The sequence below is a fragment of the Takifugu flavidus genome, chromosome 12, assembly GCF_003711565.1.
Source record: "Takifugu flavidus isolate HTHZ2018 chromosome 12, ASM371156v2, whole genome shotgun sequence".
Lineage (NCBI taxonomy): Eukaryota > Metazoa > Chordata > Actinopteri > Tetraodontiformes > Tetraodontidae > Takifugu > Takifugu flavidus.
This window is the reverse complement of record NC_079531.1, coordinates 10221558-10245626: the sequence shown is the minus strand read 5'-3', so window position 1 is coordinate 10245626 and position 24069 is coordinate 10221558. Positions and strand designations below refer to the sequence as shown.

General features: G+C 40.9%; 1 protein-coding gene across 6 annotated transcripts; it reads left to right on the top strand.

Annotated features, from left to right (window-relative positions):
* Positions 1 to 10955: 10955 nt before the first annotated feature.
* Positions 10956 to 24064, top strand: numa1 (nuclear mitotic apparatus protein 1). 6 transcript variants are annotated; one of them, XM_057050628.1, is made up of 25 exons: positions 10958 to 11489; positions 11566 to 11641; positions 11711 to 11796; positions 11934 to 12007; positions 12250 to 12338; positions 12417 to 12491; positions 12582 to 12675; positions 12768 to 12936; positions 13255 to 13394; positions 13616 to 13727; positions 14141 to 14258; positions 14339 to 14479; positions 14861 to 14974; positions 15063 to 17906; positions 18117 to 18326; positions 18414 to 18607; positions 18732 to 18857; positions 19338 to 19443; positions 19651 to 19726; positions 20209 to 20345; positions 21226 to 21492; positions 21718 to 21819; positions 22306 to 22611; positions 23148 to 23204; positions 23415 to 24064. In XM_057050628.1, the coding sequence occupies exons 2-24, from the start codon at positions 11600 to 11602 to the stop codon at positions 23190 to 23192; spliced, it is 5667 nt and encodes a 1888-aa protein (XP_056906608.1). In that variant the 5' UTR covers positions 10958 to 11489; positions 11566 to 11599; the 3' UTR covers positions 23193 to 23204; positions 23415 to 24064. The 6 variants fall into 6 exon arrangements, with proteins under 6 accessions (XP_056906611.1, XP_056906610.1, XP_056906608.1 ...); XM_057050631.1 differs by having other exon boundaries at positions 10956 to 11641; positions 21721 to 21819; XM_057050630.1 differs by having other exon boundaries at positions 10957 to 11641; positions 12253 to 12338.
* The last annotated feature ends 5 nt before the right edge of the window (positions 24065 to 24069 follow it).

Sequence of the window (24069 nt, the reverse complement as noted above, 5' to 3'; positions counted from 1 at the left end):
GTGGTGAATGCTGCAATAAAAACATTACTCTGTTTACCTGGGGGTTGAACGTACCCGTCGGTGTATTTCCACCTGATGAGAGCTCTGTTGCTGTGGAGAACGGAAAAGTATTCGACTTTGTATTTACCTGAAAACATGTAACTAAAGAATTCTTTAGGATCTGAGACAATGGTGGTTTTAAACAAATTATCTCTCTGTGCAAACTTTCCCCACAAACTGTTGAGACACAATTTAGCAACCTGTCTTTTCACAGGATTGGTCTGGATTTTGCCAGCATCTAAAAGAATGCCCTGATGCTCCTGATAGTCCCTGATGTATTTTTCCCTGCTCTCTCGGTCCGTCGCCTCAGCGGGGTAACCCGAGGCTTCCTGCTTTCCTTTCAAAAAGGTGTGTATGTAGTCGGTAAACACAGTGTCGCTGCTCTTGTCAAAGTGCCAGACTTCTGTAATTTTACCCACCCTGTACCCCACATCCAGAGCTTTGATGAATTCAACGGTGACCCAGACCCCCGTCAGAGCTCTGCCCTCATCGTCGTGTTCGCAGGGGCCACCCTCATTGTTAGTTTCGGCACAGGTGCGACACAGTGTAAAGAGTAATTTACCTCCCTCACTTTTGTGCGGTAACACGGGGAATAAAAGACCTCGAGGAGGATACACAGTGGCTCTGATGAAGCCGTAGTAGCTGCGTGGGTCCTCGAAATCTTTGTAGATGATCACGGGGTGACCAAGGGGGTAAGAGCAAGTACTGTTGACAAACGGGTACAGTGAGGTGACATCAACATAGTGGATGGTTTCATCGGGCGCTGCCGTGTGTCGCAGTTTTAAAGCGCTCGTTCTACCTCCTGTGAGAAGGATTATTGTTATTGTTGTTATTAGTATTATCTTTAAATGCTAATGTATGTAGACTTTGAGTGTTGAGGAATGTTGATAGGAAAAGAAGAACATGAGAGTGTCGTAAAAGTGCTGAAGCTGCTTACAATCAAGCTCAGCACTCAGACGTATCCTGTTGGTCAGGATTAGAGAAGTTTGTAAAGATGTCAGAAGACAATGAATTACGAGATCCTGTTTAGACACCCATTCTGTTTGCACCAATAAAAGAGGTGAGCGAGCAGCAGACGGACGGAGTTGACAGAGGAAGCTTGAACTGCTGCTCGGCTCCCCCTTTGCAAAGGACTCCAGTTGTTTGCGTGGTTGCTCTGAGTCTACTGAACGAACAGCGCGGGTGATCAAAACTTCATCCTCACACTCCGAAAAGTGCTTTTCGGGGGTTGAGAGGCTCAGGAGCGTTAAAGCAACGGAGAAATTCTTTAACCTCCGTGCATGTTGTTTTCATCTGGTTCCACGTGTGTTCTCTCATGACTACAACACAAACCCCATGTGTGGTCTGTAGCTCACTCACCCTCTTCTCACTTTTGTAGTGCAGTTCACCAAAGGTGACGCCTCTCATATCGCACTGTACTGTGGGATCAAAGCAACTGGGACAGCCGTGGTAAAAACATCCATGAAATTCCCAGACATGTTTTACACCGTCAATCTCAGCATATCCGTCTACGAAAAATGCACCAATCTGTTTTTCACCCATGTTTAGAGCATGCTGTATAAAGATTTTTTCTTTGTGCATCAACCATTCTAACCATTGAACCGATGCGCTAGAGAATCTTTTGCTCTGATTCAAATAGTTGTGAGGGCAGGGGATAGCCAGAGTGTTAGGAGTCAGATAATTGGTGCGAAACACCTTCATACAGGCTCCGGCTATGGCGATAGAACCAAAAGGGTCTACCCCCGTCTCACCTAGGAACTGATCTCTAAAATTAAGACTGCCCTGGGTGAGAATGTCAACATCATTTTTGCAGTACAGCGAGGCCTCCTTTTTGAAGTCAAAGGTACCTCGGCTGACCTCGTTGTACCACGGGTCAAATTCTTCCCGTTCGCGCACCGTCATGCGATCTACGTCGTAGTCGGACGGAACGGGATAGGGCCCCACGTAATTGAGGTGAATTTCTGAGCTAAATTTGTGTGGGAAATACCCCTTGGTCTTGTCAGTGAATCCTAAGGCTTTGGGCATAGCGCTGAGACGCATGGGGAGAAATGACAGGGAATCTATGAATTTGAGACCATAATGGGATTCCTCAAAACTGAGGATTTTACTCCCGTTCATCAGAATCTGTTGTGGCGTCACATCCAGTTCCAACATACCTTTTAACACCAGATAACTGTCAAACCCCTTGGCATTATGGGCTATAAAGATGTTCTGTTTGTATCGTGGCTTCCTGAAATGCAAAATAAACATTTTAGCACAGTCAAGACCATAAAACGCCTTCTCTTCACCTTTGGATGTTTTTGTATGCACTAAAAAAGGAACATGCTCTCCATTTTGACCCACAAATGTTTCAAAATCATAAAAAACCAAATCAGGATGTGAGATGTCTGGTTGGAGGGTAGGAATGTAACAACTATGATCGACTTTAGAGTCGCTCTGCAGTTTTTCACCACAGATTTTACATTTTTTCACCGCACAGCGATGCTTTGCATCGTCTAACGACAAATTGACACTGTAGTATAGTTCGCATCGTGCGCATTTTTTGATTTGGTCGCAGAGGCTGGACTTTCTGCTTGAACCGACCAATTTGTGTCTGGTGAAACAAGAGGGTGAGCGACACGTTCTGTTACAGTCAGAGCAAACCACTGTGTTGAACCCCTCTGTGGGGCAGGCAGGATCGTTGCACACTGCGCAGTAACCTTTACAAAAGTGGGTATAGGGGTGCTTAAAAGTCTTGTAACAATAATTACAGACTGACGACCCCAGGAAGGCTTTGAGATTTTTTATCCCATAATAGTGATTTTGTAGTAAAAAGAGAAACAACTGATTGGAACGATCAGAGAATTTTGTCTCATAATGTGAGAGGGGTTTACTGTGGCATGTTCTGTAAAACACAACAATTTTACGCCCCAAAATATTTTCAAATTTACCAATGTCACTGAAAGTGACGGGGGTCTCATCATTTAAACCAGCCTGATGCTGCAACTTCCTCGCAATATCAAGGCATTCTCTTTCAGTAAGTTTCGGGTAGATAACGTGAGCTAGACTGATGGCGAAGCAAAGCTGGTTGTCTCTGTTGTCTACGATAAATAAGTGACGTCTTTTTTTGTCAATGATTTCACAGTCTAGAGTTTTCTCCATCTTACGTTTGGCACCTCCTCCTGGGTTCTGCACCACGTGAAGGATGAATTCTATATTCTCATCCGCTGAAATGATACCGTTTGACTGCACAATCCGATCTAGCATTCCATTAAAAGCCGGTAGAATATTTTCACCTTGTTCATCCACAGCAACTGTAACATGATTGTGTACGTTTTCACCCACCACCTCCAACTGTATTAAATCATTGCGACTACTATGTCGTCTGGCAACATCCACCAATTCGCTGATAACCCCTGTTACATCTCGATAGAATGTTGCAATGTCAGGCACATTTCCCCGAGTGGGAATGTTAAAGGAGCGTCTTGTTCTCCATGTGTTAAAATCATTAAAAAACCTCTCACCCCGCTCAGGAGAGAGATCGGATGGATTTTCTCCTAGCCCTCCTCCCCCTTGCTGAGGAGAAAGTTTAGGGGGGGCCATGTGTGTAAGGGCTGAGGGGCTGCTCTCTGACCCCCCTTCTTGTGTCTCTGCTGAATCCGTCTCTGATCTGATTGTTACCGCGTGTAAGACATGATCACTTTGCGTGTGGAGAGCTGATGAAGGAGAATGATTTTCAAACTCTACTGCATTAACTGCATTAAGGTTTTCGAGGGCATCATTTATGAGTCGTAAGGTGTCAAGTTCTAGGACGTTTTCATTTTGCTCTGTAAATTGTAAATTTATTGGAATGGAGATTGGAATTTCACTTAATTGATCAACAGCTATTTGTAAAGCATTCGGTACTTGATTAAAATATTCAACATTGAAATCCTCATCACTTAATTGATCAACAGCTATTTGTAAAACAATCGGTACTTGATTAAAATATTCAACATTGAAATCCTCATCACTTAATTGATCAACAGCTATTTGTAAAGCATTCGGTACTTGATTAAAATATTCAACATTGAAATTCTCATCCATATCTTAAACAAAAGACAGAAAAAGGAAAAAAAATTACAGCTTTTTCAACACTGTTTTAGTACACCTTTGGTTACAATTGGAGGAAACAATATACCGTATGACATTATTGAAAATCTCCAGCACTACCATGTCTTGGGGGTGTTGGGAATGAATGTAGCAGCCTGTATCCGCTTCCACCCTGTCGAAGGACGGTTCAGGAACGCTCTCGTTTAATCTCAACCCTGAATCTGTAATTAGATGAGAGATGAGTTATTATTTTTTTTTATATATTATTATTATTATTAGTCAAGAAGATATAGTATAACATATACCATCAAACAATCTCCTGACAATGTTAGACTTGTGTCTCTGGTTCCTACGTCTCCTTATCGGCCTCGCAGGTTCGAAAGGATCTGGTGCCGCTGTAAGTACAGGGGTCAGAGTGGTACACGCTTGCCGTATTCTACGTCTCCTCGCAGGGGCAGAAGGTTCACGGGAGGGTGGAAAGGCCGTGGGAGTCACAGTGCTCAGAGAGGCGCACGTTTGAAGGTTCTGTTTTGATGGTTCTGTTTAGACAGAGGGGAAAATCGTTAAAATACAAATCATCAAAACGGCACATATTTTGTATATACTTCTAATCACAGATAAATATATTACCTTGTACAGTCGACTTCGGTCCTCCTGGCTGTCTCACACGTCTTCTGGAGAGTTTGTTCGTCTGCTTACTTGAGTCAGTCCCGTGTTGAAGTGTCGAGGTTTCCCTCTCAATCTCAATTTCACCAATTTCAGTTACACAGCAATTTGTCCCCTGCACGGGGAGTGGGGTTTCAGAACACAACAATGCTTTTACTGCTTTTTCAGTTTCTTGGTTGTCTTCGGATACCAATCTTTCAGCCCTGGCTAACAGATCTGAAAAATGTATCATAAAAAGTTATATTTCAGCAATCTATGAACAACTGAGCTGTTCATAAAAAACAAAACAAAACAAAACAAAAAAAAACTGTATGTAAAATACCAACGTCTGTTTGCGTGAGGGTTATTCCTTCAAACTCATCGGCGCTGACTTTAAAGATACAGAAAATTACACTTAAAAATCTAGAATAAAAATAGAACAACTTTCAGGTTAAAAAGATCACGGATTGCTTACCAGTATAAATTGGCATATGGTGAACCTCTACTGTAACTTCTAAAACACAGTTATTCGTAAATAGTAGTTAATCATTAATAGTTCATTCATTAATAGTTTTCTAAAACTATTTAGAAAACTACAGAGAAAAAGTTTGGGAAGAATTTGAGGCTTACCGGTAGTCATCTTTGCAGCTATCTTTGTTTGTTACACGCGCTCGCAGACGGTGAAGCTTCCGATGAAGTTCTGGAGGACTGAGCTAATGACTGTGAGATGATCATGTATATATTCGCTTTACAATGCTTGGCGAGAAGGAAAAAAAAAAAAAAAGTTGATTGGCGCCGAAAAGTCTGATATTGACGATTGCCCCGGTGGACCAACTGGTCCCATGGGGATACATCCCTACACGGGAACTCTACCAAACAACAGGTTCAGGCGATATAACTCATGTTAAGAATGTTTTTCTCCAGGAGGGCCTCCAGGTCTCCACGGGATTTAAGCTTCTTCAGTTACACACCTCGGACACCGGAAGACAACGTAGGCCCCTAAATTTCTTACTTGAGGCCACCAACTCTTTTCTCTTTTCTTCTGAACCACAGTGTTAGGGTTCTAACAGTCTAACTTTCTCCAATAGTTTTCTCTTCTCTAGTTTTCACAACTGTTTCACAAATGTTTGTTCTGTGGAAGGTTTCTGTTCTGTGTTGTTTCTTTCTTCACAGCCTTCTTCAGTCACACACACCATTCTCGGTTTGATCAGTTTCAACACACCCCAGTCATTGGAAGACATCGTAGCCGACAACATAGGCCCCTCACTGGAAGATTCTTCCCGCTGATAGAGAATCAGCTCCCCCGTCTTGTAACGGAACACATACCCAAAACTCCCTGTTTGACTATAAGGCTCCAAAGACCATTCTTGCTGCAAAGGCTCACAAGGTGACGCCTGAGAACGCTGTACAAACACCGTGGATTTTTCAACTACTTTTCCACACAATTCTCTTATAACGGTCACAGCCGTCTCACCAATCAAGGATGTAGAACTACTCATGTTGTCCACGGATGGCTATGCCAGGACTATGGCAAAATTGTTTTGTCACTGTGTTGTAACTATTGCCCTTATTAAAAACAGATGAGCAAGCGAGAAAGGCGGGGTGGGGGGGGGGATCCACCCTCCTCGGGAGGAGGGTGGAGGTGGGGGCGGGTGGGGGATCCACCCTTTTAAAAAATGGCGGGAGGCGGGGAAGGGAGGTGGGGGGGGGGGGGGGAACAGATGTGGGCGGGTTCAGGGAAAGGTCAACCTGTCACTTTGACAAGAAGTGGTCCATTTCTTCTCTGCCATCATTCCCGTCAGACTGGTGACAAGACTGCCTGACCTGGGCCTATCTCACTCCACCTGTCTCTGGATCAGAGAACATCTTTCTGACCACTCCCAAAGGGTCACGTTTGGACCCCACATCTCCTCGCCTCAGCAGCGACTTCTTCTTGGGCTGTGTGCTGAGTCCTTAACTGGTTACCTACCACTGGGCCACACTCTGAGGCTGAGTCTCACACTACAAAGTCGAGGGCGGAGATGAGCACCTGGCCTGGAGACAATTAAATAAAGGGTTGGCATCAGTTATATCAGTATTCGTGTCATAGATGAAGATTCACAACAAAGATGCAACTGGTAGAATTGTCCTGAATGAAAGATTAATAAATGGCAATCTACTCAAGTACTCTTTCTCACTTAGAATCACTCACACGTAGTGTAAACATTTCAAATAATTGTATTTTCCTTACAGAAGATTTCAGTCCCAGACAGCTCCCAATCTAATAACATTAACCAACTGGTTATATTTTTGCATTCCACATCATAGCTACTCCCTCTGGAATCCTTTCCCGTTAAACTTGAGCACTGTTGTGAATTTCATTTCCAATAAAAGTCAACATGAATAGAATTAAGACCAGGTCCAGGTCAAAAAACACTAAATGTCTCAGATCTGTGAACAACAAACAGTAAAGGTAGTTCATAAATGAGAGTGATTGGAACTGTTGTCTGCATTCAAGGAAAGCCCCATCTTGGACTATGTCATTAATGGGATGATTAATGACAGCCTGTCAGCCTGTCAGATCATTCTTTGATCACTTTTACATTTATGACTAAGGATTCTTCTATATTCAAAACACAATCTTACCATAGCAGATGTCTTTCAGATAATGCTTTAGCTAAGTTTAAGGAAGCGATCCCTGTGCTAATCCCAGGACCACTATGTGTTTCTCCAGGAATCAATCATTATAATATTTGCCTTGCCGAGGTCACCTCTGTTACTGAAGGTACAGCAGCCTCACTGAAAATCACGCTTGATACTGTTGCCCCCTCGAAAAAGAAAATAGTAAATCAGAGGAAGTGTGCCCCCTGGTGTAATTCACACATTAGGACCCTTAAGCAGAAAGCACGAAGACGAGAAAGAAAATGGTTTTCTTGTAAAATAGATACCTACCATTTAGCTGCTAAAGACTTGTCTGGTAGTTAATAAAAAAGGCTCTCCATAAGGCTAGAACAGCTTCTTTTTCTTTTTTAATTGGCAAAAACCAGAATAACACCAGAGTTCATTTCAGCACTGTGGCCACATTAACCAAGAGTCACACTATTTTAGATCCACATATACCTTATTCCCTTAGTGGTTAAGATTCAAGATTCAAGATGTACTTTATTCATCCCCATAGGGAAATTGAATTGTAGTAGCAGCCTAACGTGGATTAATATAACTGTAGACTAGGTTTTGTATTTACAAAGTATAGAAACAGAATAAATAAATACAAATAAGATTAGAACGTTATAAGCATATATACAGCATATATTATAAGCATATATATATACACACACACACACACACACGCACGCACACACACACACACACACACATACATATTATAATATATACATATTATAAGCATTATAAGCATATATACATAAATATAGAATAAAATAGAAATACAATTACAACATAAACATTACACAATTATTGTTGAGTAGGTTTGGATGAATTATGGAGTCTGATGGCAGACGGCAGGAATGACTTCCTGTACCGTTCCTTAGAGCAGTGAGGCTGCAGGAGTCTGTTGCTGAAGCTGCTTCTCAGTTTGTCCACGGTGTTATGGGGGGGTGGGAGGGACTGTCCATGATTGTCCGCAATTTCAGCACCATCCTGTCCCTCACCACCTCGTCCAAGTTTGCAAGTTTACAGCCAACAACAGACCCTGCCTTTTTAATGAGTTTGTTAAGTCTGTTGGCATCCTTTGCTGTAATGCCTGCACCCCAGCACACTACAGCAAAGAAGATGGTGCTAGCCATGACACACTGGTAGAACATGTGGAGCATCCTGCTGCAAACACTGAAGGACCTGAGTCTCCTGAGGAAATAGAGTCTGCTCATGGCCTTCTTGTAGACAGCATCGGTGTTTGTGGACCACTCCAGTTTATTGTCCAGCTGAACACCCAGGAACCTGTAAGTTGTGACTATTTCCACTTCTTTCCCACTAATGCAGACTGGGGAGGGTGGGGACTTGCTTTTACTGAAATCCACCACCATCTCCTTCGTCTTGGTCACATTGAGCTGCAGAAGGTTTTCCCTGCTCCACCTAACAAAACTCTCCACAAGGTCCCTGTATTCATCCTCTTGTCCATTCTTCACACATCCAACTATGACTGTGTCATCCGAGTACTTCTGGAGATGACTTGTCTCAGAGTGGTACTGGAAGTCAGCTGTGTAGGTGGTGAACAAAAAGGGGGAGAGCACAGTTCCTTGCGGAGCCCCTGTGTTGCTCGTCAGGGGGTCGGACACACAGCTCCGCAGTCTCACAAACTGTGGTCGACCTGTCAGGTAGTCCTCGATCCAAGAAACAAGGGAGCATCCATCTGCATGTTCTCCAACTTAGCCCTCAGCAGTCTTGGCTGGATGGTGTTGAAGGCAGAAGAGAAGTCAGAGAACATGACCCGCACTGTGGTGTTTAGTCTGTCCAAGGAGGAGTAAGCCCTCTGTAGCAAGTATATCACTGCGTCATCAACCCCCACCTTGGGCTGATAGGCAAACTGCAGAGGGTCTTGAAAGGGGCTCACCAGAGGTCTGAGGTGTGACAGCACCAGCCGCTCCATGACCTTCATAATGTGGGAGGTCAGTGCTATTGGCCTGTAGTCACTCGGTGCCACAGGATGGGTCTTCTTCGGCACTGGGACCAGGCACCAGGGACCAGGACTTCACTGATAAAGTTCTAGCTATCAGAGAAAAAGCTAATCAGACCATTCCAACAGCTACTAGACCATCACCAGATGTGCTGACTGTGGGAACATATGGGATCTCCAACGATTCCTTAAACTCCTTCACCCCTAATATTTTTCTGAGGTGTCTTCACTAATTCAGAAATCCAAGTACACCATGTGTCTTTTAGATCCCATCCCAACACACTTGTTGAAGGAAGTTTTACCAATGATAGGCAGCTCTATTCTTGACCACATCAGTTGTTCTTTAGTGACAGGCTATGTACCCCAGTCCTACAAGGTGGCAGTGATTAAACTGTTTCTTAAAAAACCATCACTGGATCCTGATGTGCTAGCAAATTATTGTCTGATATCCAACCTTCCTTTTACCTCTAAAATTCTTGAGAAGGTGGTGACTCAAATACTTGAGCACAAAGAACAGCCTGTTTGAGATGTTTCAGTCAGGCTTTAGAGCTCACCTCTGCACAGAAACAGCAGTTATTAAAGTTACTAATCATCTTCTTATAGCTTTAGATCACTGGTTTATATGCTGGTTCTGCTGGATCTCAGTGCTGCTTTTGATAAAGTTGATCACAGCATCCTGTTACAAAGACTGGAAGATGTCATTGGGATTAAAGGGACAGCAACAGACTGGTTTAGATTATATTTATCAGATAGATACCAGTTTTCCCATGTCCATGGAGTTCTCACTTCATACATTAGGGTTAGCCATGGAGTTCCACAAGGTTCTGTACTTGAACCAATCCTTTTCACCTTGTACATGCTTCCCTGAGGAAACATTTTTCAGCAGCATGGAATACATTTTTATTGTTATGCTGATGACACTCTGCTATATTTATCCATGAAACCAGAGGAAACGGAGCAGTAAGTGAAGCTTCAGGCCTGTCTTAAAGACATAAAGTCTTGGATGTCTTCAAATTTCCTTCTCCTTAACTCAGGAAAAACTGTGTTCATGGTGTTTGGTCCCGAACCTCTCATGGATAGATTAGATCACATTACCACTCTAGATGATATTTCCTTAGAATCTAATCTCTCTGTGAGGAATCTTAGAGTAACTTTTGACAAAGAGCTGTCATTTAACTCATACATTAAAACAGTCTCTATAAGTGCCTTTTTTCACTTGAGTAATATTGAAAAGATCAGTAAAGTACTGATGCAGCATGATGCTGAAAAGTTAGTCCATGCATTTGTTGCTTCCAGGCTGGACTATTGTCATTCATTATTATGTGGATGTCCAAACAACTCTTTAAGAAGCCTCCAGCTAGTCCAAAATGCTGCAGCTAGAGTTCTGACAGGTATTGACAAAAAAAGATCACTCATGGTACCATCACTAATGCCAGTGCCAGTGTTTGTGCCAGTGCTAGTGCCACTTTCAAGACTAGTGCTAGTGCCTGTGGTAGTGCTAGTGCTAATGCCACTGTTTGTGCCAGTGCTATCATTTTGAGTGCTAGTGCTCATGCCAGTGACAGTTCCAGTAATTGTGGTAGTGCCAGTGCTAGTGGCAGTTCCAATGCTAGTGCTAGTGCTGGAGCTCAAACCATGTGACTATGCCTCTTTGTGTGTGTTTTCTTTTAAAAGATTAACTCACTGTGGCAACCAATTTGAATTTATCACAGCTTTAGGACATCGTATAATGTTACTCTCTTTATGCTTATATTGTTTTCATGTTACTATCTGGTTGTGATTTTTTTTTATTGATTTACGATATTTCCAATAATGTCTGGAATTCCACTCATTGTAGCAGTGTTTTGTGATTTTTGTTGCGTAATAACAGGAAAAATGGGCTAAATATTTCCGGATTGTAAACCAACCCACGTCCACCATTTTGATTCACCTTCCCGGATTGGCTGCTTCAATAACCCGTCGTCTATTTGAATTTTGGTAAGTCTCGGAGAGCCGTTTTTGTTCGTGGCCGTGTTTTCAACGTAAAAGGAAAGCGTCTGTTCAGAATTTTCGTTCGCATACCAGAGGAGAAACTGCAGATCTACTTATTCTTGGAAGGTTGAATTGAAAGAATCCCATAAACGTACGTAGTTGTTTTGAAGCATGTTACTTTCGTTAGATTGACCTTGGTGGTTACACTTTAGGTTGTTACCTTCCAGGTTGAAATCTCTTTAGGCTAAAGGGTAATCCAAAATGACCAAAATCAATTTGGGTGTTAAGGCTCTTCTCAGCTGGGTAAGTGGTGGTTTCTCCATTATCGCTGTTGTTTTTGATTCACCTAATGATACTGCTGCATTTATGCAGGTTAACAGCTTAAAATTGTGCGACCAAGATCTTAATGTCAACGATTTTCAAGATGGAACAGTTTTATTGAAAGTTGTTTATATGCTGTAAGTATGTAACATTTGGTAACTACATAACATTTGGTTGTGTGAATTGTATTAGTAGCTCATTTTAGAACCTAAAGGGTATAACTAAATTAAGTTGGTCTGCTTTTAAGTCTTTATTCACTTTCACGTCCTTTAAGGAAACAAGAACCCATCTCATCATTTAGTAATTCTGTGGAGGATCGCTTCAGGCTTGTTGCTGATTTTCTGGAAAGTAAGTTTTGCTTTTCCAAAATTTTCAGAAATGGTTTTCTGTTGTCGACTCCATCTAGATGTATGACCATTCGATATATAAATGACTACAATGGTATCGAAACACCTGGTATTTGGCGCAGACTTTAGTCTATATTTTTATATAGGTTGAAAGTATATAGAAATATGTCACCAACCAACATTCAGCAAGTTTATTTCACAAATAGTCTCAAGAAATACTCATCTTTCTCTTTTCTTTATGAGGAGACTGTAGATTTAATGCAAGTAAAGGCACACCGTTGTCATGGAGCAACATAAAAGATGGCATCAATGTCACCGTGGAAGTTGCAAAGGTATTAGAATAAAAATGCATTACATAATGTCTGTAAATACAAATGGGCCCACCGACTGCTCCTTTGTGATCTTGACAGGTTCTTTTGTTACTTGTCTATCAAGACATAATGAGTGAGTGCTGCAGCTTAAAGAAGTTGGACTGTGACATGGAGGTAAGAGAATGCTTTCAAATTTGGTGCCAGATCTTTATATCTGTTATGTTACATTGCATTATTTTATGTAAATATTATTTATTTATTTAGAAGGAGATAGCAAACCTGACTAGCTCCTTTGTGATGGAGAGTGAAGGTTGTGTTTTTCTGGCCAATGGACTGGATGGACACTTGGCAAGGAAATGTTAGTCATCACTTTGAATACATCTTTAATTCATCCTAAATTTCCATAGAAGAGAGTTTCCTCTGCTTACCATATCTCATTGTCAATTTCAGATTTGCCCCTTGGCTCTGATGTATTTGAGAATTCAGGAATCACTTCAAGTTCAAACATTTCAACCGTATCATCATTCTCAGAGGAAAACTCTCCAATCTTCCGGCACCGAAGCAAACGGAAGGAAGTTTCATTTGTTGAACTGCAACCTGTTGCTTCTTCCTCATTCAGGTGTGTGTGTGTGTGTGTTGTGTGTGTGTGTGTGTGTGTGTGTGTGTGTGTGTGTGTGTGTGTGTTGTGTGTGTGTGTGGTGTGTGTGTGTGTGTGTGTGTGTGTGTGATCAGACTCTATAATTCATCCAAACCTACTCAACAATAATTGTGTAATGTTTATGTTGTAATTTTATTCTATATTTATGTATATATGCTTATAATGCTTATAATATGTATATATTATAATGTGTGTGTGTGTGTGCGCGCGCGCGCGCGCATCTCCCCCTCTATGTATCTATATAACACTTTATTTGAATTTATATACATGCCCTCCCAGCAGTTCACCTCTACAGGATATTATGAACACACCAAAATTTCAGGTGAGGAAACTGCAACGACAGATGATGAACGAAAGAGACTACAGAGATGGGTTGGAGAGAGAGCTTTCCAGTAAGCTCAGTGTCATTGCACAGAAAGGTAACAGATCTTACACCTTTGGCACTAGTGTTTTAGATCTAACATGTATACATATATTTTTATGTGCCACATTTCTGTATTTATTGCATTTAGCATTGATTTCTAGTTTTACTGTGATCACTGTTACCAGCGAGAGGTGCCCTGCATAACAAAGGTTTCTGTTTTAACAAAGGTTCTTTTGTTCACCTAATTTGACCACATTGGTTTATGCTTTTTCTTAGAGACTCATATCAACCAACTGCAGCACTGTCTAGATAAGCTAAAAAAAGAGCAAATTAATGGAGAGCAAGCGATCAGAGAACAAATTACAGATCTTGAGAACAAGAACAAAGTGTAAGTTTCCTAAACCGTTTTTATTTTACTGTTGTGTTTTAAAAGGGTCCAAGCTTATTAGTTGTAAATCATATGGAATATTTAGGAATGCACAATGAGATCTTGTGAGTTGAAACTACTGTTGCGTGGGAGTAAGAGGCTAAGCTGTAGCTGTAGTTTTAAGCCTGAGGGTTTTGTCCCCAGGTGTCCCCATGTCTTTTGTTTAAAGCAGGATGATATTGCTCTACCTATAATATTGGAAGAAATGGGCTTAGTAAATAAATTAAAGCCATTCTCAGGTACTATATTGTCTTATATGATCTGATGCTTAAGAAGTATGAAATTATTTTTTTTACCAAAATGCTTTCATTCTCATCTCAGCCAATAATTCATTGGACTGATTTGTGTCATGTGTCCCATTTGCCAATGTGTAGGTTACAAATGCGTCTTCATGAAATATTAAAGGAGAATAAGGAGGCCAAGAGCACCTCCTCACTTCTGGAACACAAAATGGATGAGCTAACTGAAGAGAACAGTATCCTGAGTTCCCAGGTAATGATGCTTGCATTACTTTCTCTCATGTTTTACATTAACATTCACTTTAAAATTGAAGGCTTTGTACATTTGTGCAGGTGAGGACGGTACGCTTACAGTTGGCCATTTTTGAGGCAGAGGTTCGCAGCCTCACAGGAAACCAAGCATCTGCTGAGAAGGAGTGGAAAGACAAAACGAGTCGCCTGGAATGCAACCTCAACCAAGTCACTACTCAAAAGGTATATGAAAATAGAATATTTGTGCACATGTCATCACAATTTCATTTGGATTAGTTGAATCCTTAAAGTGTTGTGATTGCACCCAGTTGGAAGCAATTGGACACATAGTTAATTGTAGTTAATTTAATATAATGAAATCTATAAAAAAAAAGATGACACGAAAACACTTAATCTTCTATATTTGCATTTGCAGGGGAAAAAACCCCATTTTGTCAGATACATTATGGTAATGGTCAAAAGTGGGGAAAAAATTAAAAGCCAAAAATTTAATATTTAATGCAGAGTTCATCAAAATATTTGCCAAGTGAAATTCATTCACATTTTAAATGACTTTATTGAGTAGTTGATCCTTCTGGCAAATAAGTTACTCTGATTTAATAGGAGTTACTGGCTGAAGAAATAGAGATCCTCCAGGGAAAGATCTCCAGTTTGGAAGATGAACTAAACTCTATCTCTAAGGAAGAAGTGGGAGAGAATATGGGGCCCATAATGGAGGTAAAGTCCAGCAGGGTTTAAGTATCATTATCTTTATGAGTGTTTGTTTATTATTAGTTCAACTTATCTGTTGGTCTTTGGTTTTCAGAGAGAAATATTTGAAACTGAAATGAGGAATTTGAAAAATGAACTGGAGAGAGCAGTTTGCTCCTTAAATGAGGCTGAATTGTGCATACAAGCTAAAACACAGCAGCTTGTCGAGTGTCAAGATCAACTGACCCATCAGAAGGATCTCCTGGGTCAACAGGAGATTCGGACTAGACGCTTAATGGAAGAAAAGGAGGAAAAGTTAAACAACTTACAACAGGAGCTCACAGAGAAAGAGGAAAATATGAAAGATCTCAATGCAAAGTTCTCTGCTCTGAGTTCTCTCCTGATTGTTAAAGACAAACAAATGACCAGCCTTAGAGAAGAAATGGACACTCTTGAAGAAAACTCTAAAAGAAATCAAAAGGAACTTCAGAACAAAGATGATATGCTTGCCTCATTGACTCTTGAGAAATGTAATGAGCAACAATTGCTCGAGAGCCAAATCCAATTATTTATGGTCCAGGTAGAAAACCTTAAACTGTCTCTCAAACAGGCTGAACAAGAAATTCAAAACAAGCACAATCTTGTGATTGAAACACAAAGAGTGAATGTCCAACAGCAGCAGCTACTCCAGAAACAGATTGCTGCCTGTGAAAAGGATGTTCAGAAGTTGGAAAAAGAGAGAGATCTCAAAAATGATCAGCTTGCTATTCTCCAGAACGACAGCTCTTGCCACATTGTGTCACTGGAGAAAGAGTTTGAAGTACTAAAAGACCAACTGGAAATTTTAAATAACCATCTCAGAAAAGCAGAAGAACAACTTCAGCATGAGAAAGTCAAGCTTGGAAAGCAGGAGAAAGAGAGCGCCGATCAAATACAGCTTCTACAGGAACAACTCTCGACCTCTGAAAATGAGATGAGGGCCATGAAGGAGCAACTGGTTGCACGAGAGCATCAAATAACCACATTGCACAAACAACGTTTTGAGCAGTCTCAAAAGTTTAACGAAGAGATCAACGATTTACAGAATCAGATTCAGTTTCTTCGGTTCTCACTAACGAATGCTGAGAAAAACATGCAGACCAAAGAAAATGTGTTCCTTGAACAAAAGCTTTGGGCCTCAAGGGACATGGAGGTGCTCCAGGCGCAGATGGGATCATCTCGCCAAGAGGTTGAGGTGCTAGATGCAAATATTTCTGAGGAGGAGCAGATATTGTTGCCGAAGACTGCAAATGCTTCACATTCTGAATTGGTACAGCAGGAAATTGACAGCCTCAATAAACAAATGCAAACTATTGGCAACTCTCTGGATCTCACCCAGAAAGAGTTTCAGACCAAAGGAGATGCGATGGCCAAGCAAGAGCGCGACCGCTTTTATCAGAAGGAGCTCTTGCAGCAACAGCTCATGGCTGCCGAAGAAGTAAAAAGTTTGACAAAGGACTCTAAAGAGGAGCAAATGATACAACTATCTAGTACAAATTCTACTCATTTGGATTTACTACATCAAAATATCCTCCAATTAGATGAGCAGATTGTGTGCCTGTTGTCCCCATGGAAGGATGATGATAACACTTTTAAGTCCAAAGAAAATGAGTTTGAACAAAATCTGCATGGCACACATGATATGGAATTCCACATCAAGAAAATAGAGACCTCTCAAGGTGAAATCAAAAGGTTAATGGCAGAAATTGGTGCCAACAAAAAGGACCTCACTTTGCTCAAAACCTCTACTTCTGTTAATTGGGAATTGCTCCAGCAAGAGATTGAATGTTTGACCATTTGGATAAAAAGTATAAAAGGTTTGCTTGGAATCAACAGGAAGTGGACTCGGGCAAAAGAAGCAGTGCTCCTCATGCAAGAACAAGAACATATTTTGCAGACTGAAGAACTTAAGAAGCACAATTCAGTTCTTGAAGATGGTGTTACTCTACTGAAGGAGAAGCTTCAAACCAAAGAGAGAGAGATTGACATGATACAATCTGAACAAAGCAAGGAGTCGGAAATGACAAGTGCCGAGATGCAAACTCTCACAGATCAAATAAAAATGCTTAATGAATCAGTGAAGAGCGCAGTAGAGCAGGAGGATAAACTTCTTCTGTTGGCTCGGGTCCTGGAAACTTCTCAGGAAGAAAGTAAAGCCAAATGTCTGACGGCTCCTGTAATGGAGACAAGCGTTCTGGCGGAACAAATGACACCATTGAGAACTCCTTGTTCCAAGCAGTCGGTGTTGTGTCAAGAGGAGGATTTGAAATCCAAAGAGCATCTCTTCTTTCTAAAAGAAAAAGAAAACACTCAACTGAGGGAAATGGTCCAAAGGCTCCAAGAGAAACTCGATGAGGTGGAGATGCAAATTCTTTCACAAGAAGAACAAATTGAGGAAAAAAAAGAGATGAATGAGAGAACGCATCTCCATCTTAAAAGCGAGGAGAGCCTGCTGTTTTTTCAGAGCCAACTTTCTGCTCTCAACATAGTTATGAAGGAAAAAGATGGAAACATAAAGGCTCTCAAGGAGGAGCTGGCAGCGCAAGCTCATGTGGTGCATGTGTTAAAGGAAGAGCACTCCAAACACATCCAGATTCTTCAACAGAAAATCCAGCAAATTAATGAGCAGGTTGAAACAGCGTCTCAGAAACTGGTGGCTAAAGAGCAGGAGCTCCTTCAAATGAAGAGAGACTCTGCCCAGCAACTGGGCATTTTGCAGCAGCAGCTCACCTCAGCAAAGGCAGAGAAAAAAGCTACATGCGATCTGCAGCTTGCTACTCACAAGGATAAAGAGATACTGATGGTCAGAGTTGGCCAGGCAGAAAAGGAACGAAGAGCTCTTGAAAACCAACTGGAAGCTTTGATCCTCCAGAAGGACACACTCATCCAGGCCAAGACTGCAGAGCACTACAAGGCTCAGGTCGGTATTGCTTGGCAGTATGTGATATGTATATAGTGTCTATAATACAAACACCTGACAAAATAAAATCTCAAATCTTGGCTGATTGTTACATGTCATATCTACACATATTTAACTTTTTTGTGTTCTCCTTGAACTTGATCTTGTTTATTTAAAAGTAATTTAAAATGATTAATACTGTCTCTTTTTTTTGTTATTTTCATCCCAAAGATGGAGAAGGCAGTAAGTCACTACAATAAAAAGAAGCAACTTCTCCAAGAAAGCCAAGAAGAAGTAACTGAAATCAAACAGTCCTTGGCACTAAAAGAGAGTCAATTACAGGCAGCCTTGACAGACAACAAAGTGCTTCAACTTGATCTGGACAAGGCTCAAACCAATGAGAAGGAACTCCTTAGCCTGGTGGCCAGTCTGGAGGTGCAGGTATATATGTAGTCCAATTGTTTTTAGGTTTCCCCTGCCTTTTAAATCTTTGATTGTAATTGGTTTTTTCGTCATCCTTATTTTCAGTTGGCCTCTGCTGATCAGAAACTGCGGGCACAGAATGAGATTGTAGGCCAGGGAAAAAGTTCACAACGGTCTTTAAGCTCAGATGGAATGTACAAGTCAAGTCTCGGTGTTCACAGTAGCCTGCGTGAAAAGAGGACCATCAGCTCTGACAGCCTGGGCCAAAGCTCTTTGGAAGACTCTCTGAACAATGCAAGGTGACGCACATTTGGATGAAAATACTAAAACTTCAAGTAATGATTTAATAGACAAGGTTGACTACACAGTACAAAACACAAGGATATAATTATTTCATTAACTGCAATATTTTTTTCTTTGAAGACATTTCTCCACACCTGATGAGTCCAGCACACCTCTCATCCATAGTTCTGAACGACTGGCGGCAAAATGCAGAGCGTTAGGTGCCGAGTCACTAGAAACGCTTTACTTCACCCCTATAAACAACAGGTAGGCTTAAAGTCTTATCTCTTCGCAAGTTGACTCTTCTGAACTTCCTTTTTAATACCGTCTTTTCCAAGTATTTATTAGATTTGTTCAGCTGCAAATGATCTTCTGACACCCCTGAACATTTCCAGCTTCTATTAAAGCTACATTAGTATTTAGATTCCTACTTGCCTACTATGAAACAGTGGAGTTAATAATCGGTCCTCGAATTATTAATGTGGTGAGAAGCTTTCAACTTGCTACTATGACCCAACGATCTAAGAAGACAACCATTTGGACATTCTGACAACACTGTAGTCCTCTAGTCCGGCCTACCAGTCCTGGATGCACTGAGGTTTTCAGCCTCATTCTGAGGTGTACGGTTCTATTCTTGCCAGTTTTATGTATATGAAAAGTACTTCGAGAAGTGTCAGAGTTTAGGAACGCATCCTCATCAGAAATGACATTATGCAAATTAAGATTGTCCTTCCCTTTTTGTTACAGAAGCGCTAAAGAGAACAAAAGGGAATTTGTTTCAGGAAGGGAAAGTCCAGCTTCATTAGTCAAGCGGCGCAGAACCACACAGGTGATTAGCATCACCATGACCAAGGTGAGAGACAACATATGCCAGTGCATTCCCTGTATACCCATACACTCAGTATTACTTCTTGAAAATATTTTGTAAATGTTATTTCTTTAATCTAAAACCAATTTAGAGTTGACAACTAAGATCAGGAGGCAATTGAGTTGCTCCATGTCAATAAGTAAATCACATTCAAACATCGCAAAATGTTTGACTCGTCCTTTTCTCCTCCAGAATACTCCAGAGACCCCCACTAGTGATCGGCTAATTGGTCTTCCAGGTTACAGGCGGAGTGCAGTTTATTCAAAGTGTAAGTAAATTCCACTAAGTGGCAAGAAAAGCAGCTGACATTTCCAGCAATGCGTTTCTAAATCTGATGTTTTGCCCAACCTTGTTCTTGGGCCAGTAAATCCAGATTATTTCTCCACAAAATACTTCTGTTTTTATTTACTTTAAAGCCCATATGAAGTAGCTGCAGCAACCTCCCTTATATTCAACTTTTAGAGCTTTTTTAGAGGTTGGTCTATTGGTAGATATAATCAAAATGGAGTCAAATCCTCAAACAAAAATGTCTAAAAACCAGCAAGGAATTTCAGATGCATGGCTAACGTACATTTTCAAATGGGGCCTGCAAGTAATGCTGTTCTCTGATTGGGGACTGATCTGCTTTAGCTTCTCTGAATGTGTGACGTTTGGACTACCTATCTATTGATTTTCCAAAACTAAACCTTGGGTATCTGTTGAATCACAGGAACTTAAGGTTAACACATTTATTACATTTATGTCTTTCAGCTACTGGGACATTCTGTGTTGGAGCAGAGAATGAGCCCGATGGTGCACCTGAAGACTGGATGAGGATTGCTGAGCTGCAGGCCAGGAACAAAGCCTGTCTTCCTCATCTAAAAAGCAGCTACCCTGTAGAGTTTGATGTGAGGAGAAAGGGTCACTTGTAAGGCTGGGCGGTATGGGTTAAATCCATGTGCCATATCATTAGGTTAGGGTTATATGGTATAGAACTGGGTAATATTTGCACGAACTTGTAATTAACCAGCTCTTGAAATGTAAACATTCGATGTGAACCGGTTTAAAAACGCAGAACTGCAGCTTAACATGCCATCAGATTTAAATGGGGAAACTTCTGTGCTGTTCCTAATCAACATTCCTAGTAGGGAAAATTTAACCTGACAAATTCAAGTCTTTATTTTGTGTCTTTCATATTGTGTCCTGCCACTCCTTTTCTATAATTCTGTATCTAAAATACAGCCAAATGATCGAGCTATGGGGCTTTGGCTCATCAAGCTGTTGGCACAGATTTTACCGGGCTGTTGCTTTGTTAGCCCTTGATAGCACAGCCTATGGTTTCATCTGCACATACTGCAAGAAAAATGTTAATACGAATCCACTAATTTAGTTCAACAATAAGACGGAAATTTTCAGCACAGATGGAGCCCGTCATAATTGTTATCTTCTCCCGACGTAACAATAGTTTTGAAGCTTTGTTGTACTATGATCAGGAAGTGCGCATGAACACATGGGGTGCAGTCCTGAGGCCCTGAGCACCTGATCCAAAAACAGCGGTGTGGGTGACATAATAGAAGTAATAATAATAATAAAACACTTAACAGTCTGACCGGTATGGTGGTTTTGTTGCAGCTTCATACCACTTTCAAAAATATACTGGTATGAGTCAGGAAATCAGTATACTAGCCAGCTCTAGTCACTTGAATAAACAAAGGCATTGAGCTCGCAAATTAATACTAAAGTTGTTTTTTTTTTGTTTTTTTTTTAACCTTTGTCCTGTTTTTCTAGACGGGCAGTTGCCACGCATTCGTTTTCACAGATGAAGAACTTCGTACCGGTGATCCAGCTGACACAATTCGCCGCGCATCCATGATGCCCAGCCAACTGCAACACTCGCTCTCTTCCCATCCTCTTTCTCCCCTGATGGCAAACTCTGCCAATACTCGTTCTCATCGTCTGTCATTGATGCCAGGAGCCCCAAAAACTCAGCTGAGAAGCCCAAAAGACACAAAGAGGTCTTCATCGTTGGCACCTTTTCTTCAAAGGTCACCTGAGGTACATATACCTCCCACTCAGCCCACTGACACAGGAAGTTTTGCTGCTGCAGTGAACATCCTCAGGACTGCAGCTGCATTCCGTCCATCTTTCTACAACTAGTTCCAAAGCAGCAGAATGGCTTTTTTATTGAACTTATACCATCACATTGCCATCACAAACAAGGAAAGCATCTGTGATGTAAAATAGAAGTGTCTCCTAGTGATTTTCCTCTGTTTTTAACAGAAGAAGGGAAAGGCGGGCTGCTTCCCCCATCCACTCACACCTAAAAACAAGAATGTGCTCAGTGGACCATCCAATGCTTTGCTCCATCCCAACCTGTCTCTAGTAAGTGTTTGCATTAAAGATGCATGATATATGTATCTTGTTTTGGCTTTCCCCTCAGCACAAAGAATCCTCCTTGCCTGTCCTCTTCCCCCATCCTCTGCATCAACTAACATATCCTGTCTAACTGCATCAACATATATCTAGTCCTGCCGGTCCCATCATTAGCATTCTTTTACCAATGTATTACCTGTCCATTCTCTGGACATATCCAAACCATTTCAGTCCTCTGCTCTGCCTTTGTTCTCTGAATTCACCTCATGACCAGAGTCTTCCTTCACACCAACCTTCTGTGCTGTTGGGCTACACTTTCACCTTCAACTGACCTTGTTTATACAAACATGTTTGATAAAATCGGCACCAATCAACCACTCTCACTTCTGGGGACACTCTGCATCACATCATCCTCTCATTTCAGAACTCTATTGGTTGGTTTAGTTTATCCTGCCCAAGTTTTTGTTGTTATGCATTGTTTATATCATCTTTTAGGCTGAGAGGAGGCAATCTACGATGTTTACTATTGATAACACCCCTAAGAACAGCAGCTACCTAAGGAAAGGATTGAACAAACTGCGAAGCTCCACCCGCAAATCTCCTTGTAAAGGCACCAAGACGTCAAATGCTCAGAACAGGGGTCAGGAAAATGTGCCTACAAAGAACACTCATACTGCAGTGGGACGAGCAGGCAGAAAGGGGAAGTCTCCCCAGTTGGCACCTAAAGGCCAGAAAAATTCTCTGTGGGCAACCAGTAGTAAGACAGCAAAGTCTCCCAGGCTGACGGCTAGCGCTTGCAAGGTAAACAGCTACAGGCATTCCTCCAGTTTCACATTTGCATAAGGTTGGCCAGTATGTTCTCTAAAAGTGGCTTTAAGTATGTTTATAACAAGATTATATAGATAATATATTGTAGGAGGACCTGCATCAACATTGATGAATTATTATTGATGTGGAACTAAAATGTTGTCCACCACACATGAACAGAAGCATCAGTAGCAGAACATGTGTGGATGTTATCAGCTACCTCTCAAAAATCCTTTCAGAAATTCTTCAGTAATACAGCTGTAAAATAATACATCTTATGTTCTTTATGCCACTTTGGAAAGGGACATTGATGAGCAGAATTCAATATTCTCAACCTTGGGTTCTGCTGTTAGATGTTAGATGAAATCAGAAGTTAATTTTGAATTTGGTTGTTGATTGATTGTATCAAATCTTGCTGTGAATTTTGACAAAATGTTTTTCCATAAATGAATTGAAGAAATTAGAGTAATGCCTTTAATATATCTTAATAATTGATCAATACATTTATTTATTTATTTATTTTTTTACAGGAATGTGTATCTATTAAAAAAGAACCACTTTTTGGAAACCTTTAAAGGAAACAGAAGGTAATATATGGTATCTGGTGGTGTGTTCTGGGTTCTTTACTGTGGTGCCTTGGAGGTTTTCACATTATCGTAGTGTGTGTTCCGTAAATGTTCACAGGTTAGGTGAAATAAAGCTATTGAGTCTAAATGACAGCATACTTCTGGAATGTTGTATTGTGTGTCTTTGAACTTGGTTTAAATTATCATTTAAATTATTTCTTTATTCCACAGATGATTAGCAGGATGAAGATGTGAAGAATAAAGTTTGGAATAATCTGCAATCATTTGCATTTGAACTTGGTCAAATTTTGAAAAATGTTCTTCGCAGTGTGAATTTAAAGAAACATTTTCCATTTCTTTTTAATTGTATCACAATTATATTTCTACATTTTATTCGCTGGGGTGGCTTTTCTTGGACAACCTGTGCACAGTTGTGGCAAATCCTTGCAGATTTTTGTTTAGTCTTCTATTAAACTTTACTGTTTTAGATTTATAATAATTTCAGCTGTTTAAAAGATTCTTTGGTGATGGCTATTTTATCATTACAGTAAAAAAATTTTTTTTAAGGGCTGTATTACTATGACTGTAATTTGTATTAGCCATCATCACTTCTCATCCTATGATTCAATTTCCATCCTGTGCAGCTGCATAATTCAGAGGACTGCCTAAATGTAATCGAACCGAAAATAACCTTTTTATGCCCACGTGTGCGCGCGTGCACGCGCGAGTGTGCAGAGGCCCCCGCTGGAGAAAACCACCTGCAATACAGGGAGGAAGCGCCAAGTCAGCAACCTCGTCGTGCAATGTCGGCAGGAAGGCGTAATTTACAATCACGGATAGATAGGATAGAAATGCGATTAAAAATACATTTTCTGAAGCAACACGA